The sequence below is a fragment of the Carcharhinus amblyrhynchos genome, chromosome 9 (genome assembly GCF_965287045.1).
Source record: "Carcharhinus amblyrhynchos chromosome 9, sCarAmb.v2.hapA, whole genome shotgun sequence".
NCBI classification, from domain to species: Eukaryota; Metazoa; Chordata; class Chondrichthyes; order Carcharhiniformes; family Carcharhinidae; genus Carcharhinus; species Carcharhinus amblyrhynchos.
The window spans coordinates 72,429,459-72,446,798 of record NC_137332.1 but is presented as its reverse complement, the minus strand read 5'-3'; the positions used below and the strand labels follow the sequence as shown (position 1 = coordinate 72,446,798).

General features: G+C 40.6%; 1 protein-coding gene across 1 annotated transcript in view; it reads right to left on the bottom strand.

The window, feature by feature from the left end:
- Nucleotides 1–17,340, bottom strand: part of LOC145348584 (uncharacterized) — a 151,422-nt gene that overhangs the window by 69,493 nt on the left and 64,589 nt on the right. The window contains exons 28-35 of the mRNA XM_080196772.1: nt 17,116–17,190; nt 16,229–16,306; nt 14,813–14,893; nt 12,608–12,801; nt 8,171–8,304; nt 5,393–5,608; nt 4,487–4,590; nt 3,458–3,542 (exon numbers count right to left, since the gene is read on the bottom strand). Coding sequence (XP_080052898.1) covers nt 3,458–3,542; nt 4,487–4,590; nt 5,393–5,608; nt 8,171–8,304; nt 12,608–12,801; nt 14,813–14,893; nt 16,229–16,306; nt 17,116–17,190 — 967 coding nt within the window. The remainder of the gene's footprint in view (nt 1–3,457; nt 3,543–4,486; nt 4,591–5,392; nt 5,609–8,170; nt 8,305–12,607; nt 12,802–14,812; nt 14,894–16,228; nt 16,307–17,115; nt 17,191–17,340) is intronic.

Sequence of the window (17,340 nt, the reverse complement as noted above, 5' to 3'; positions counted from 1 at the left end):
GTGGTAGGATTTGAACTCATTTATTATAATGCAGCAGGTGCCACAGGCAGAGAGTTGGAGAGAAAGGAAAACCACACCTTCTTTTACAGTTCTAGTTGTCATAAAGCAGGCAAGTTGAAAAGGTCCAGCCACATTGGGAAAGACATGGAGAAGGTAAGTTTGTAAGACAAGTGGGTAGAATTGGGGAGCAGCAGGATGGGGGTTGGGTTGTCAATGGTGGGGCTCAGAGTGAATATTGTACTTTATAGTTATCCAGAAGTTAGAAGTGGTTTAATTCTGACCTCTTTTGGTTACGATTATAAGACAATTTGCTTTTTATATTGTACTTTTGGGTGGCTTCCATTGCAGGGTAATTGCGGTTTGAAATTTTTACGTAGGGTTTCTGGGTGGTGTTGGGGTTGGGGGGCGGGGGTGGGGGGGTGGTGGGGGGAGGGGTGAGATTCCCCAGCAGACAGTTATGAATCTGTGGCATTCCCTGCCCAGTGAAGCAGTTGGGGCTACCTTGTTGAATGTTTGTCTTTAAGGCAAGCATAGATAGATAGATTTTTGAACAGTAAAGGAATTAAGGATTGTGGGGCGGTGGAGCTGAGCCCACAAAAACATGAACCAAGATTTTATTGAATGGCAGCTCAGGCTCAAGGGGCCAAATGATCTACTGCTGCTCCTTTTCTAATGTGCTTATGGGTCAGGGTGTCTGACAGATTAGTCCTAACAAAAATACTACACAGTCCTCTTCGAATACAGAAGACAAATGCTTTGACTACCTCCAAAATTGATTAGGAATTAAACAACAACCCATGCTTGATTATTTTCTGCTCTGTACACAATGAAGCACGTGGGATAATTTGGCACCTCGATATTTATAATGTAACTAATCACTTTATAAGTTGGCGAAATTAAACAGATAAAAATGAATGGACCATGAGCACAAATGTTAGGAGAGTTCACTGAAATTTTGATTGAAAATAAAGCTTTTCAGAACATTCCTCAAGTTCGCGAGAAGGAGGGAGTAACAAGTCAAGGATGAGGTACAAAGTTAGACTTAAGGCTAGTCAAAAGTGGGGTGTTGGAAGTATCCCATCAAATGTAAAGATTAAAGATTGCAAGGACACTGGAACTAAGTTGGTGTGGGACACAAGATGCTGCAAAAGGACTTTGGTGATGGAGTGCACATAGGAGAAAGGTTGAGATAAAACAGAAAGGCAAAGTTTTTCCACTGTCCAGTTCAGTCTGAGCAAAGGAGGGAGCTTATGGCAAAAGCAAGAAACAATGGCTTCTTGATACCCAAGTGATGATAAATATGCCAGGATGTGCTATTGTATGTACAGATGACACTGGAGTGCCTTAATATTTTTTTAAACAGCCCAAGACAGATTGAACACTTGCTGCAACCCACAAATTATGAATTTTGGGAATGTACCTTATTCTTGACTACTATGTTGACCATTCAGCCCAATTATTCAACTGAAAATATGCAGGAAAATTCCACTACAGGGAGAAGCAAAATCAAATTTAGGCCTCCTGCATGTCATTTACTAGGCCAATCAGCTTAATCAAGTGAAAAACAACTTTGGAAGCGCTTCAAGATAAAACCTGTATCTAATTTTGGGGGTACAGTCCCCCAGAGATGGTCAAATGCTTTATGAGATCACCATTTTCTTCAAAACACATGTGTCAGTGTAGATTGTTACAATATTAGCATAGATTTACTGCCTTCCATCGTATTGGACACTAATTCAAATCAAAGAAGACATGTTTGAAAGGGAGTGCCTGAAAGTGGCGAAATAAAAATGCTCCTCACGAATCCAAGCACTAAAAACAGGCACGGTGGTGAAAAGGGTAGAAGGAGAAGAATGTAGCTGCAATTCCTAGAAGTGCAACAACATGTGCTTGAGCTGAATCATGTTCTTTTAGAAAAGGCAAAATCCATTCAGATGAACTGAATTATTGTCACACTGCCAAAATCCAGCAAGTCGATAAATAGTCACATCAACTTTGTACAACCACAGCATGGCATTGCAAAATCATGTCAAACACATATTAAAACAGGCAATCCTGTCAAACCCCTCATTTTGACCGATTGCATTTTGGTCCTTCTCAGATACCGAGAGTTAGGTGCTGTAAGCCCTATCCAAAACAGGGCGAGTGCGCATTCCTTGTTGGGCTTGTTTTTTCTGGTGTAGGACTCTGGCATACTTCGCTGTCTTCCAGAACTTTCAAAAATATCCTGGCAAAATCATTAACAATCATCCAATATTTTCGATAAGCACATCAGAGAAAAGGAGTTGTTATTCAATTAGTCTTAGCTGTCAATGGGAGGCAGGCAAGGAAGAGATACCAAAAGTTTAGATCAAATATGTCCCTCAAAAAAAGTGGACTAACAAATCCAGGGCCCCTGGCTGTCAAGAGGCTTAGGAGAAGAAAGAAAAGGAAGCTTATGACAGATACCAAAGGCTCAGTGCTATGAAGAATCTAGGAGGAGAAAAAAGTGTAGAGGTGACATTAAAAAATTAGGGAAGTAAAGAGAGGGCATCAAGATATTGACAAGAAAATCAAAGAAGCCCAAAGACTTTGTCAGAATACATTAAGAACCAATGCAGAACCAAATGAAGAGTAGGGTTTACTAGGAACCACAAGGGTGGATATTCCAATGGTTCTAATAACAGTGGCAGGGTTTGGGAACTCACTGGTAGTGACGAGAGATCCTCTAACTTCCTGAATGTACACTATCAAAATTACGGATCAAGAGCTGGAAAGTGAGATTAGACTGACGGCTACTAATCAGCCAGTATGGTCACAATGGGATGAGTGGCCCCTTCATCACTGTAAACTTCTATGTATAAAATTTCAGTAATTCAGTATTCCTGGAGTACGCGGCTCTCTTAAAACAAATAAAAGCACAATGTTTCCAGATGCTGTGATTGGTGTCTGTTTTGATACAAACTATACAAAACTAGATCATTACAGTCTGAAATATTCAACAAATAAAGCAATTGGATTACAAATATGTCCCAGTTCTCATGCAACAACTAATCCTTATTATAGAGGACAAACAAGAAAAACAGGTGATAATTTAACAAATAAATATTTAGGGGAACCAATCGAATCTGTAACTCTTCCACTTTGGGTTTTAATTACATGCCCTCAGTGCACAAAGCAAAAAAATCATTGGCACAAGTCTCACTTTATACTTCAAGTTCAAATTTCTAAGATATACTTAGGTTGTATTCTTGGCAGCATACCCACATTAAATGTTTATTTAAAAAGTTAGCATCCAACAGGCTTTGAATGCTTCAGTCAAGCCAGACCACCTAGTACACTTATTGCTTCATTGGTTGACAACATTCACATGTAGTCAGCAGCCAGTTTAACTCATTATAGATACTATTTATTACTTATTTTAAAACATTGAACAGCTCACTAAAATAGATCCATTGGGCCACATGCAACAATTTACCTTCATTAGCAGGTCTCTATTTGTCAGAGAGTTATTTTCATTGGAGAATATACCTGAAAGCTCGTGAAACATAGATGTACTGTGCCTAGTCAAGAGAATGAGACAAATTACTCATGAGGGAATAGAAGGAGATTAACTAATGGCTGCCAAGGACTCCAACATCTACAAACAGGTAACGAAGACAATGGAGGATGATGAGCATTTTGGCAGTTTTACAGAATTTAATGTTAATGAATCGGATTAGCTATCCTGTGGCAAATATTATTGGCAGCAAGAGAAACTGTCAAGAAACCCAAAAATGCAAACAGGATTAAATTGTCTGCAGCACAGAGATAAAAATTACAGGTGTATGCTCTCAGAGATTTATTGCACTTCCTCAGGAGATAAAAGACTGACTTTTCTATACTTCCAGCATCCTTTATGAAATCAAAAAAGAGAAAAATGCTGGAAAATCTCAGCAGGTCTGGCAGCATCTGTAAGGGGAGAAAAGAGCTGATGTTTTGAGTCCAGATGACCCTTTGAATGTTCAGCTCTTTTCAGATTCCAGCATCCACAGTAATTTGCTTTTATCCACCATCTTATATGGCTGGCACAGCATCATTTTGGGAGAATTGAGGCAGGTTATATCTAAGAGTAGATCAGTTTGGGAGCACAATAATTTAAAGTTCAAGGTGAACAGCTTTATTAAGAATCGGAATTCCTACAGTGCAGAAGGAGGCCATTCAGCCCAACCAACCTGCGCCAATAACAATCAAATCTAGGTCCTAACTCCATGGATTTACCCTGTTAGTCCCACTGGACACCAAGGGGAAAAACCATGCAGCCACAGAATGTGCAAACTCCACAGTCACTCAAGGCCTAAATTGAACCCAGGTCCCTGGCGCTAGCCGAAGGAAGAACGATTCTGACAATTAGCCAATTGTTAGGAGTGCACAGCAAGCACCTCTGGTAGTCTTATTGACACACTTGCTATCCAGTACTGTATGGTGATCAGAAATATTTCGCAGCTACTGTGGAAAACAAACTTACTTTGATACGAATGCCCAAGTCTTCTTCAACTTGAATATTTGAGTTGACTGCATTGCAGACACAATCGCATACAGAGATGAAAAATTCTTCAAGTTCCTACATTTCTGTTGGAAAACAAAGGAGTTCTGTGTAAGTAACAGCAGCTCCCATTTGCTGATAAGACAGAATCTGAGATATTAACAGAAGTTCAGCTTTGAAAATAACAGCAGCAAAAACAGATTACGGAAAAACATTGTCACACTTCACGCTCGTTACTCCCTTATTTTTCCTCTACCACAATCTCTTCAGCTGTGGTCAGATGGTGTGTTTCAGAGGAAGACGGGGGAAGGGGGGAAGGGAAGAGAGGAGGAGGAAGGGGAGAGGGGAAGAGGGGAGGGGAGAGGGGAAGTGGGGAAGAGGGGAAGAGGGGAAGAGGGAAGAGAGGGGAAGAGGGGAGGGAGGGGAAGAGAAGAGGGGAAGAGGGGAGGGAAGGGAAGAGGAGAGGGGACGCCTCTGCCTATTTTATTAGGCTGATGAATTGGTAATAAATATTGTAACTTCTAACATGGAGCAAAAAGGGTAGTACAGGCAGCACAAGATAATCTTCGAAAGAAAAGCATATAAATCAGAAAATTGAGTACATTTTTATTGGCTACATTTTGACTAAAATAAAACTGTTGATATCCAAGTTAGCTGATCTCAACTAAGATAGCAGCAGCAGTGCCCACCATACATTTTGGCTCTACAAAAAGAAGCAGGAGAAATTAAATCAGTCATAATTCCCACTCCCGAGGGCAGGAAACAGGATCTGAATAAAACCTATCCATGAGGTACTTGTTAACACCCAACCCAAATTGCTTGCATGCTGCCTTCCACATCCTTGTGGGATTTTGCCTTTTGCATAGAGATTGATAAACCATGTCATACCTGAGCAATGCGAATCCACTTGTCAATTATTTTAGCCCTCTGCTGTGGTTTCAACTGGAGATCATTTAATATGGTACTGATGACACACTTAGTGACGAGATTGAATTGGATGGTGGTAGCCTGGACTGTAGGTGCTAGATGTTTGTTTTCCTTCTTGTCCCATTGGGACCAGATGCATCGCAGGCAATGATGGGGGATCACCTTTTTGAACAGGTACTGATCAAAAATAAAAATGAATACTAAAGATGTTTTTACTACCATAGACCTTTTGAACACTAAAGTGCAAACAAAACTTGCCCAGATAAAGGTCAACCAGCTTCACTGCTTTGTACATTTAAAACTAAAATACAAAGGTTAGACAGTGACAGTGTATAATTCTCACAGATATGGGAGTGAATTAGTGGAGTGAAACATGCAGGATCTGTTCAGCTGCCTGCTAACATTGGATGGTGTATATATAATGAGTGGCTAATCCAATACCACACAATTTGCACAACCACCTGAGACAAATTTCTACCCCATAAATGAGTGACAGATGGTTTTTGACCAGATTATCTACTTTACAAAAGCCTCTCATACACCAATTAAAATATTTGGTAACAAGATCTTAACAAGATCTTCAAAGTAAAAGGTGAGAGTGAACCACAACAGCTACAACTATATTACTCAATCATATGGAGATGGGATTCAAGACATTGCCAGAAACAAGGGCCAATATTAGGAAGATTGACCAAAACCTTAGTCAAAGATGTATGTTTTAAGAAAGGCCGTAGCAGGAAGAGGCAGAAGAGATTTGGGGAGGAAATGCAGGCATGGAATATAGGCAGAAAATACTAGAGTTGGAGAAGTGGTGAATTTGTGCTGATAGGATACAGTGTCGAGAGTTTTGGAGGAGCTCGTGAAGAGTTTTGGATATGGAAATGAAAGGCATGAACAATGGCTTCAGTGGAAGATTGGTTGTTCTATGATCAAAAGCAGGCAGTATTAGAATTGAACTGAATTCTTTGTGCGATGGGGTTAAAAGTGACACTTGTACATGCTGTAGACAGTTTGTTTTTAATCAGAGATGGTGACTGGGAAGGCATGCAGTTTAGTGCCAGCTGAAGATGGACTATGCCTTCATTCTCCTCCATGATCAATGCTGGGAAATTTATGGCTTGTTCATGCACAACTGAATGAACTGCCAGTCTAACAATGCAAATGACAAGGCAAAAGGCCAAGAAAAATGACAGAGAGGTAGAGTTAGGCATCAAAGTACCGGTAGAAGCTAACTTCCATGTCTGCAGATCATATTGCCAAAGAGGCAGCATATAGTTGAAGTAGGGTGGGTGGATTCAGGGTGCTAAAGCAGCATGTAATACATTACCTGGATCCAATGATGTTTGGAGAGGAGGATAACTGATCTGGACTAAAGGAAGTCAATTTATAGAATGTTTTACTGTTAAACAGCTGCCCTCTCCCAATATTCTAAGAAAGTAAGATGTCCTGCATAGACTAGGCATTTCAATTAAACAGATTTCTAAAACATTTTATTTTGAGACAACCATAGATTGCAATTTTAACTTAACTTGTCCAGATGGGATTGGGCAAAAGACTAATTTTACAGCCTATTTGTACCCTCCAATGGCATATGTTAAATTTGTCTCATCATAAATGATAACATTGAATACATCAGTTGGGACTTGTACATGATATTGGTAAGGCCATACTTGGAATACTGTGAACAGTTCTGGTCACCCTATTTTTATAGAAAAGATATTATTAAACTAGGGGAAAAAAAGTGTAAAAAAGATTGACTAGGGTGGTACTGGGACATTATGGTTTGAATTACAAGGAGAGGCTGGGACTTTGTTTATCTGGAGCATAGGAGGCTTCGGGTGATCTTGGCGGTCTATAAAATAGAGGGGCACAGATCAGGTAGGTAGTGAACATCTTTTCCCGAAGTTGGAAAGTCTAAAACTAGAGGGCTTGGTTCAAGGTGAGAAGGGAGAGATACAAATGGGTCTAGAGGGGCAATTTCCCTCCCACCGCCCTCCTACCCCCTCCACAGTGTGGTGGGCATTTGGAATGAGCTGCCAGAGGTAGTAGTAGAGACAGGTACAATTGTCTTGTTAAAAACATTTAGACAGTTACATGGGTAAGATTGGTAGAGTGGGATATGGGCCAAATATGGGCAATTGGGACTAGCTTAATGGTTAAAAACTGGGTGGTATGGACAAATTCGGCCAAAGTGCCTGTTTCCATGCTGTAACTCTCTAGGATACTCAAGCAGACTGGTTGCACTTTGACTGCTATACACCATGAAAAGTTTGCCAAGCTTTTTCCATGCAAGCCAGACTTGTATCAGTGTTTATCTGAAAACTAAAAAGGAAACTGCACTGGCCTGCTCATATTTGTTACCATTTTTATGCCAGCTGTGAACATTGCAGCTTTAATCCTGCAATACTATTACACAATGCATAGAAGTTTAACAGTAGACCTTAATAATAAAGTGGTTTTCAGTCGCCCCCAAAGGCTACTTGTTTCACATGACTTTCACCTTCAGAGAAACAAAGGCAGCTGTTGAAGTTTTCATTGAAAGACACTCCAATCTTGTCACTGAGGTCACATGTCAAACATGTTCTGGTGTCTTAGACACTGCATTGTGTGTGAACTCAGTTATAGTGACTGCTAATGATGTGAAGAGAGATTGGATCACTGACTGCCATCCAAAACATCATACGCGGCGTAATGGGCAACTAGTCCCTACAGAACGGCCCCAAGTTCACGTTTACTCACAGCATCCATGTACGTCAGCTGCTCTGCAATGATGACTGACGGGAAGGAGAGGATGTCCTGTTTCTTGTCAACTCCCCCTATCTCTACATCCCCTTCCTCTCCCAGTCGGAAAGTGATGTTTCCATAGTTACTATCTGTCCAATTGAAAGGAGACATTTATTTTGTGCCCAAAGTTCATGGCGCTTAACTAAACTTTCTAAAAACAGTACATTTCTCAAATACGCACAATTTGAAATCTAGCACTGGTTTAAAATGTTCTTACAGCTGTATTTTTTAAATCTAGATTCAGTGAAATTAATCTTCAACAATGTTACAGTCAAAGTCTCTTAATGGAGAGCACTTGAGTAGCAAGAAAATATTTATTAATGTGTTCCCATTAAGCAGTCCTGATAGATGGGAAGCTAATCTGTGTCTGAATAAATCTTCCACTATACTTGGTATGTTCTTATTTCATAGAGCAAGTCACAGAATGTAATATAGATACCATTGATAGGAACAGCAAGAAGAAATCGCCAATAGGTCACAGTAAATGCTGCCAGGCAAAAATCAGATCATAGTGCATCTTCCTCTTAAGGTTGCATGATGTATATCTTGTGCTTGTGTACTCTGTAATCATAACGCCTCAAATTGGTAGTGCAAGGAGGGGGCAGGAAAAGATTGGGGTTAGAGAAGGAGAGGGAAACATTTCAGACTCCTTTCCAGAAACACTGAAAGTTCTGGAAAAGCCTTTCCGATACTTTGACAGATACAGGCTTTACAAAAGGTTAAGACTGAAATGGAAAATAAGTATCTGGCACCACAACAAAATAAAAAGACCCTCTTCCAGTCAATGTCAGCACAACACTCAACTCTGATTCATTTTTAAACAAGCTTAGCTTAATTATAAACTCAGAATTCAGAAACAATTTCCAAAAAATGCAAAAGGAAATCCAAATGAACTTCAAAACCACTGGGCGTAACTCTGCATGAACCTGTGGTTAGCAGATGTTCTGAATTAGTTTACTTAAGAATGCCAGTAAAGTGAAAAGCTGTACACAATACATATAAATAAACTAATTCACAACACCACACCATTCGGAAATGATTCTTTCAACCTGGCAGAATACTCAATTGGAGTATATGTGGGTAAAATGGTGTTGCTGTAACAACATGTATTGCATGTTGGTGATTACAATTTGTCAACAGTGTTTTTTTTATATCTGATAATCTTTAAAATATCATTGTTCCTATTTCATTAATTCCATTACAATCCAGTGTATAATTAAACATTTTATCTTTCAGAGAGACTCAAAACCTTTATCTTTTGAGTTACCATTGAGCTGTCGAGTAGTTTAACTGGCAGTTGTCAAAGTATGTTTATGAAGATGTTTCAAAGTGAAACACAGGTCAATCATTTGGCCAATCATTTGACGGTGCTGGTTCCAACTCTCAAATGGATCCATTTGCTGCAATCTCATTTCTCAGCACTTTTCCACCCACCAAATTGAAATAATCCATGCAACAATGGTTTTTAATTTCTTCAGTGTTTAAACGTTGCACAAAAAGCTGACTGGCGCATTTCCAACATAACAAATAAAACTGATTCTTTTGAATGGAGGTTTGAAGTGAAACTGGCTCTGGAGCCGATGTTAAAAAGACAAATGCTAGAATGCTCAGCAGGACTGGCAGTGTGTGGAGAGACTACTTCAGATCAATGACTTATCATTGGAATTAAGATTTTTAAGGGAGGAACAAAAGGAAAGGGAGGAGAGGAGAAATAAACAAAAGATTTTAATGCAATAGCTAGAGTGATAATATGTACAGTAAAGAAACAATAACTGTGTCCAAGTGAGGGATGAATGATATAGCAGCCATCCAATTGCAACATAATCAAAAACAATTCAGCAAAAAAAAAGTCACAGGCTATTATCCAAGTTGTGTGTTGAGTGTTGTATTGTGTGGAAATGAAAGATCAGGTGTTGTTCCTTAACCTGTATCAATCTTCATTGGAACATCACAGCATGCTATGGACAGAAAGGTGGGAGCAAGGTGGTGAATTGAAATGACAATTGACAGGATACTCACGGTCATGTTTCTGCAAAGTCATCACCCAGTTTGGCCCTCTCTACTGAGCAGCAAACAGTATTAGTAGAACACTGATTAATAGGGTCACCTTGCCCATGCCTTCCACCGGATCATTTTTTTTTTGCCAGCTCCAGCTTGATACCACCACCAAGTACATCTTCCCCTGCCCTCCTCTTTCAGAGTAAAAGTAATATCATTGTTTCACCTGGTAAGAATGGCTGGGGTCTTGGATGTGGAGAAAGGAAAAGGTCAAAGTACAGGTGTAGCATCTCCTGTGAATTCACAAAGGTGCTGGACATGTGTTAGTGGTGACTGGAATACTGAAAGGGGAGGGCAGGGGAAGATGTACTTGGTGGCAGTATCAAGCTGGAGCTGGCAAAAAAAATGAGAATGATGCAGAGGAAGGCAAGGGCAAGGTGACCCTATTAATTACTGCTCTGGAAGGAGGGAAAGGGGTGAGAACAAAAAAGTGTGTGAAGTAGACTGGGCACAGTGAAGTGGTCGATCAACCACTCTGGATGGCAATCCTGATTTATATCAGAAGCACTGATGTGGAAGGTTGCATCAGCAGACCAGATGTGACTGAGCCAAAGAAACTGGGAGAATGGTATGAGTCCTTACAGGAAATCAGAAAATTGGAGGCCAATTACCAGCAGTGTACCACAGGGATCAGTGCTGGCTCCTCTGCTATATGTGATCTTTATAAATGACTTTGAGGAGTGGGCTGAAGGGTGGGTCAGTAAATTTGCTGATGACACCAAGATTGGTGGAGTAGTGGATGAGGTGGAGGGCTGTTATAGGCTGCAAAGAGACATTGATAGGATGCAGAGCTGGGCCGAAGAATGGCAGATGGAGTTTAACCCTGATAAGTGTGAAGTGATTCAATTTGAATGCGGATTACAGGGTCAACAGCAGGGTTCTGAGGAATGTGGAATAACAGAGATTTTGGGTTCGTATCCATAGATCTTTGAAGGTTGCCACTCAAGTGGATAGAGCCGTGAAGAAGGCCTATAGTGTGTTAGCATTTATTAACAGGGGCTAGGATTTAAGAATCGTGGGGTTATGCTATAACTGCACAGAACCTTGGCAAGACTGCATTTGCAATATTGTGTGCAGTTCTGGTCACCTCACTATGAGGATGTGGAAGCATTGGAGAGAGTGCAGAGGAGATTTACCAGGATGCTGTCTGGTTTGGAGGGTAGGTCTTATGAGGAAAGGTTGAGGGAGCTGGGGCTTTTCTCTTTAGAGCAGAGGAGGATGAGAGGCAACTTAAGAGGTTTATAAGATGATGGGGGGGATAGATAGAGTGGACATTTAGAGACAATTTCCTCGGGTGGATGTAACTATTATTAGGAGGCATAACTATAAAAGGTTCTTGGTGGGAGATATAGGAGGGATGCCTGAGGCTGGTTCTTTACTCATTGGTTGGTGTGTGGAATGGGACTGCCTGCTGTGATAGTGGAGTTGGACACTTCAGGAGCTTTCAAACAGTCATTGGATAGGCACATGGAGCACACCAGAATGATAGGGAGTGGGATAGCTTGATCTTAGTTTCAGACAAAGCTCGATACAACATCAAGGGCCGAAGGGCCTGTACCGTGCTGTACTGTTCTATGTTCTATGTAGAAAGCAGTGCAAAAAATATAGTCAAGGTAGTTGTGGCAAATATTAATTGACAGGCTGAATCCAGAAACTGAGAAAAATCAAGGGAGGGAGAATCAGAGCTGGATCTGGTGAAGGTGAGGGAAAGGTGGAATTCAAAAACAAGGTCAATTAAATTTCCCAGATCATGGCTACAGCAGTCATCAAGGTACTGGAAAAATGAGATGAGGGAGGGCCCCACGTAGGACTGGAAAAATGAATGTTCCACTTCGTCCTGCAAAATAAAAATGCAGTCATAACTAGGACTCACGCAGTTCATTATTTGGAGAAAGTGAATGGAGTTGAAGGAGAAGTTGTTCAGAATTAGGACAGGCTCATTCAGGTATGGTAAGGTAGTGGATGGGTCTCCATTCGAGGAAGGAACAGAGAGCTCTGATATTGTTCTGGTTTTGGACAGTGGGAAGGAAGGAAGGAAAAAGGGGTTGTAGAGGGATTGGAGGTCCATAATTCTGATGTTATTTCATGTGTTTAGCATAAATAAGTTTTGAAAGATGAAATTAAAATAAGCTTCACAGTAGTATTTGCAATCACGATAAAATATTCGCAACCACCACCCATCCATCCCAGTAGAATTTCCTGGCCTTGCTGAAGTCAGTGGACTTTTGAACAGTTCATTCTATTTTCTGGCCACCAAGACAGTAAAATTCCATTCTACTTCTGTTGTTTTGACAAGCAGTTTTTATCTTTGCAATGCAAAAATTAATATCTTACTGTCAAGCTCCTGTTCTCCTGATTCTTCCTTCTGAAACTGATCAAGGAGGTTCTGTGCCTGTTGCTCAAGCTCAGATGCTGGCATCATCTGCCTCAAGTAGGCAATAACCTTCTGGAGGCTTGTGTAATTTGGAACTTGGCGGAAGTCTTCTGAGTACTGGTCTAGCCAGGTTTGTAGAATTGAGACTATAGTACTGGAAATAATTATACAACTGAAGAATTAGTAACTGTCCATCAAGCGAAAAATAAGTTAGTAATCTGCAACTTTAAACTTGTAGATCAAAACTGTTTTTGAATGTATTCTTCCAATATGGGTCACACCAGCATTTCTTTGTACCTCCCTATTTAGCTGAGAGCAAGTGGTAATGAGCCACCTTGTTGAACTGCAGCTGTGTGCTTGCTGATGGTACTCCCATGGTGTCATCAGGCAGCAAGCTGCTGAATTTTAACCCAGTGACACTCCAGGATTGAAGATACGTCAGGATGTGACATGTCTTTGAACAGAACTTTGAGGGGTGGTGGTGTTCCCAAGGTATTTCTTCTTTGGGGAATTTCACTGATTCAACCTCCTGAGGCTCATCAAACAAAGCCAGACAAACCAAAGGAGACAATTTTTCCAAGAGCTTCTTAAAAAGAGAAAGATGGAGATGTTTAAGGGGAAGGATTTATCCAGCTGAGATACACAACAGACCATACTTAGTGGAACATGGAACTCCAGAAGAACTTAAGGGATTCACAAGGATGAGAGAGATAGGAGGCCGTGGAGAAATCAGAATTATTCAAAAAATCAAATTCAGGCATTGGTGAAACAGGAAACATTTGGGTCAGCAAATAGAGATGGACTGAATTCCAGATGAGATTAAGTTTACAAAGGGGCGTTTAAAATAGGAATTGTTTTTTGTAAAGACTAAAGTGAAAAATTCTTCTTAAAATAACATACAATTTATATTGATGTCATCAGTTTTTCATTAGGAAACTCTTCTACAAATATGCACCGTTTACTAAATCTGACTAGAGGTTGGTTTAGCTCAGTTAAACCAACAGCTGCTTCAATGCCAACAGCACAGGTTCAATTCCCATACTGGCTGAGATTATACACGAAAATCCCATCTTCTCAATCTTGTCACCTGCCTTAGGATCTTCAGGTTAAATGTTTGAGAGGGAGAGCAGCCTACAGTCATTTTGGACTATGACACTTTACCTTTTTTGCTCCATTTAACTGAAACAGAAGAACATGCCTTTAAAAGTTGCACACATCTGTTCTCAGTAATTCCATATTGTGTGGATTACACGCATGCACAGACTCTACTGAGACTAACCAATTTCATCCTTATTAAAATGGGGGTGGAGGGGGGAGATGGCAGTAGCTTGCCTACCTGCAATTTGCCACAAAGTCCAAATCATGTCATTTAAGGATCTATACACCACTGGCTGCTCACCATGAAAAAAAAACTGAAGGTTCACTATTTAAAGTTTTGGTCAGTTGGTTTTGTTAACGGCCACTCTCCAGGTGCATGACTGCATTAGATGGCGGTTTTTGAAACTTTCACAAGTAGTGTGGCCTGGGATGGGGGTTAGAAATAGTTGAGGTAAACAGAATTCTGGATATTTATGTTGATGCAATTTTATCATGCATACATCATTGAACATCTTCATGGTTGGACTGTTCTCCTTGGCGAGGCAACGGCTAAGAGGAGGTTGAATAGTAATGTCCAAAATCATGAGGGGGCTGGATAGATTAGATAAGAAACTGTTTCTGTTCATCAAGGGATCAAGAATGAGAGGGCAAGAATTTAAAGTGATTTGCAAAAGAAACAAATGTGATGCAAGGAAAAAGTACCACACAACGGGTGGTTTGGGTCTGGAATTGTGATGGAGGCAGGTTCAAACAAGGTATTCAATGATTACATTAATATAAACAACGTGCAGGGATATAAGGAAAAGGAAAGACAATGGCACTAATTCATCATGTTCATTTGGAGAGCCAGGGCAGTCACAATGGGCTTCTGCTGCAATAACAATTTTAAAAGGCAATCCAGCAGTTTAACGTGATAAATATGGTCTGGAATGGTGTTTGCTGCACTGCTATGGGAGGTATCCATGAGGAAGTTTCTATATAATTTTCTTTTAAATATAGGGATGGCAACAGTTCACAATCTTGTATTCCAAATGAAGTAGAATTTAGCCATATTAAATTAAGCTTACTCTCTCATTAGTGCACTTCGTTCTGGTGAACTTAGATTCCCATCTTTCTCACAGTTTGATCCATCAAATTTTCCATCGCTACTATTGATTATAAAGCACATGTTAAGTCATTTCAAACAAAGAACTTGCAGCCACATCAAATGATTTGAAACAAAAAGCTCTTCAGTCTTGCCACATCTAACTTGAATGGTGGTGGACAATTAAACAACACTGGAGGAAGTGAGTTCACAATATCCCCATGCTCAAAAATGGGGACTCCCAGCGCATCTGTGCAAAAGACACTGAAGAATGTCTTGAAGAAGACACTGAAGATGCTGAAGAAGCATTGGCAATAACCTTTGCCCAGAAGGAGTATAGATAAGCTAAGTAGTCAATATCTTTTCCCAAAGTTATGGGAGTCTAAAACTAGATGGCATCGGTTTACAGTGAGAGGGGAGAGATACAAAAGTGTCCAGAGGGGCAGTTTTTTTCACACAGAGGGTGGTGAGTGTCTAGAACAAGCTGCCAGAGGTAGTAGTAGAGGCAGGTAAAATTTTACCTTTTAAAAAGCATTTATGTAGTCACAAGTAAAGCTTACATTAACACTGCAATTAAGTTACCGTGAAATTCCCCCAGCCACCATAGTCTGGTACTTGTTGGGGTCAATGCAGCTAACCAGTACATCTTTCAGAATATGGGAAGAAATCCATGTAGTTACAAGGAGAAGGTGCAAACTCCACACAGACAGTGAGTGATGCAAGTCAGGAATCGAACTGGGTCCCTGGCAATGTGAAGCAGCTGCAGTGCTATCAACTGTGCTACTGTGCCAGGACCACAGTCAGTTCCTTTCATGTGATTGCTATGGTCTAGATGGTATTTACTGCACTATTACGTGCCTTTATGAGCAAGTTCCTACATTATCTACAGGAACTGCTAGCTCCCCAGTCATTCACACTTACATTGCTGTGTTCTGAAAGAAGGAATTGCTGTCACACATCAGATTAAACTTACTTTCTAATTACTGCAATGGCTCCTGGAGAAACACAATTTCCATTTTCCTCACCATTTGGACTGTCACAGTCTCTGCAGTTGCAATTGGTCAAAAGAAAAGTAACTTTAAACAAACGCTTGCATCCACAAGTGGCCATCATTTAAAAAACAGGAGACCCTGGGATACAATATTCCAACTTTTGATCAGCTGGTTTGCATCAACACATCACCTCTTGTTCTTTACTAATGTATTTTTCATTTAGAAATGTTGAAGAATAAGACAAATGCAGAGAGAGGCAGTAATGTAATTGTTGTGGTCTGGAATGGTTTTCACCACACTATTATATGAAGCTGTTCCTACATGATTCTTACAGGAAGCGCCAGCAATTCTCTTTTACACAGATTCTGAATGAAGCAGAGTTTAGTCAGAGATTGGATCAAACTTACTTCTTGACTGAGTTAATTTCTGATGAACATGATGGCTTACTATCTTCCTTGGAGTTTGGACTGTCAAAGTTTTCATAGCTGTGGTAATAAAGCATATCATTTTATGCAAATATTTGTATTCAAAATTAAACCTGTTAAACACCTCCCGCACCCTTAAACTGAAGATGCAGTATTTCAAGCCTTCATCATCTGGGTTTATCGAATATCCCTCACGGCCTGGCAAATTCCTCACTGTTATAAATCAAGCTGGGGAATCAGCCCAAGTCGAATGAAGTGTACAGAAGGACAAGTCAGGAGGAACACCAGACTGACCTAAAAATACGTTGTAAGCCTGGTGAAACCACAACATAGGACTTTTTGCTGCCTAACAGTATAAACAGCAAGGTGAGATACTGTGGATCAGAGCCACGCTCTACAGTCTTGCCACATCTAATCGTGAATAGTAGTGGACAATTAAACAGGTGGAGGCGGGTCCATAATTTTCCCCATTCTCAGCAACATCTGTGCAAAGCTGAAGCAGTATTTGCAATAACCTTTGTCCAGAAGTGCTGAGTGGATGATCCATTTTGGCCTCCCCAGTGAACCAAGCATCATGGGTGCCTGTCTTGAGCAAATTTGGTTCACTTCACGCAAAGAAATATCTGAAGTCACTGGATACCTCAAAGGGAAGGACCCCCAATGACATTACACCAATAGTACTGAGGATGTGTGCTTGAGAATTTTCTGTGCCCCTATTCAAGCTGTTCCAATCCAACTACAACACTGGAATCTACCCCATGTGGAAACGTGCCCAGGTAGGTTTTGCACACAAGCAGCAGCCCAGCAAATCAAACAGCATAACCTGCACACAATGTTCAGTTTGGATTCAGTCATTGCATTAAACTTACTTCTTGACTGAGTTGGTTCCTGAAGAACATGGCTTCCCATCTTCCTCGCAGTTTGGACTGTCAAAGTTTTCAGGGCTGTGGTCATAAAGCACGTCATTTTAAGCAAGTATTTGCATTCAAAATTGAACCAATTAAACCCCCCACCCTCTCCTTAAACTGACTTGGAAATATATCACCTTCCTTCACTGTTGCTGGGTCAAAGTCCTGGTATTCCCTCCCCAACAG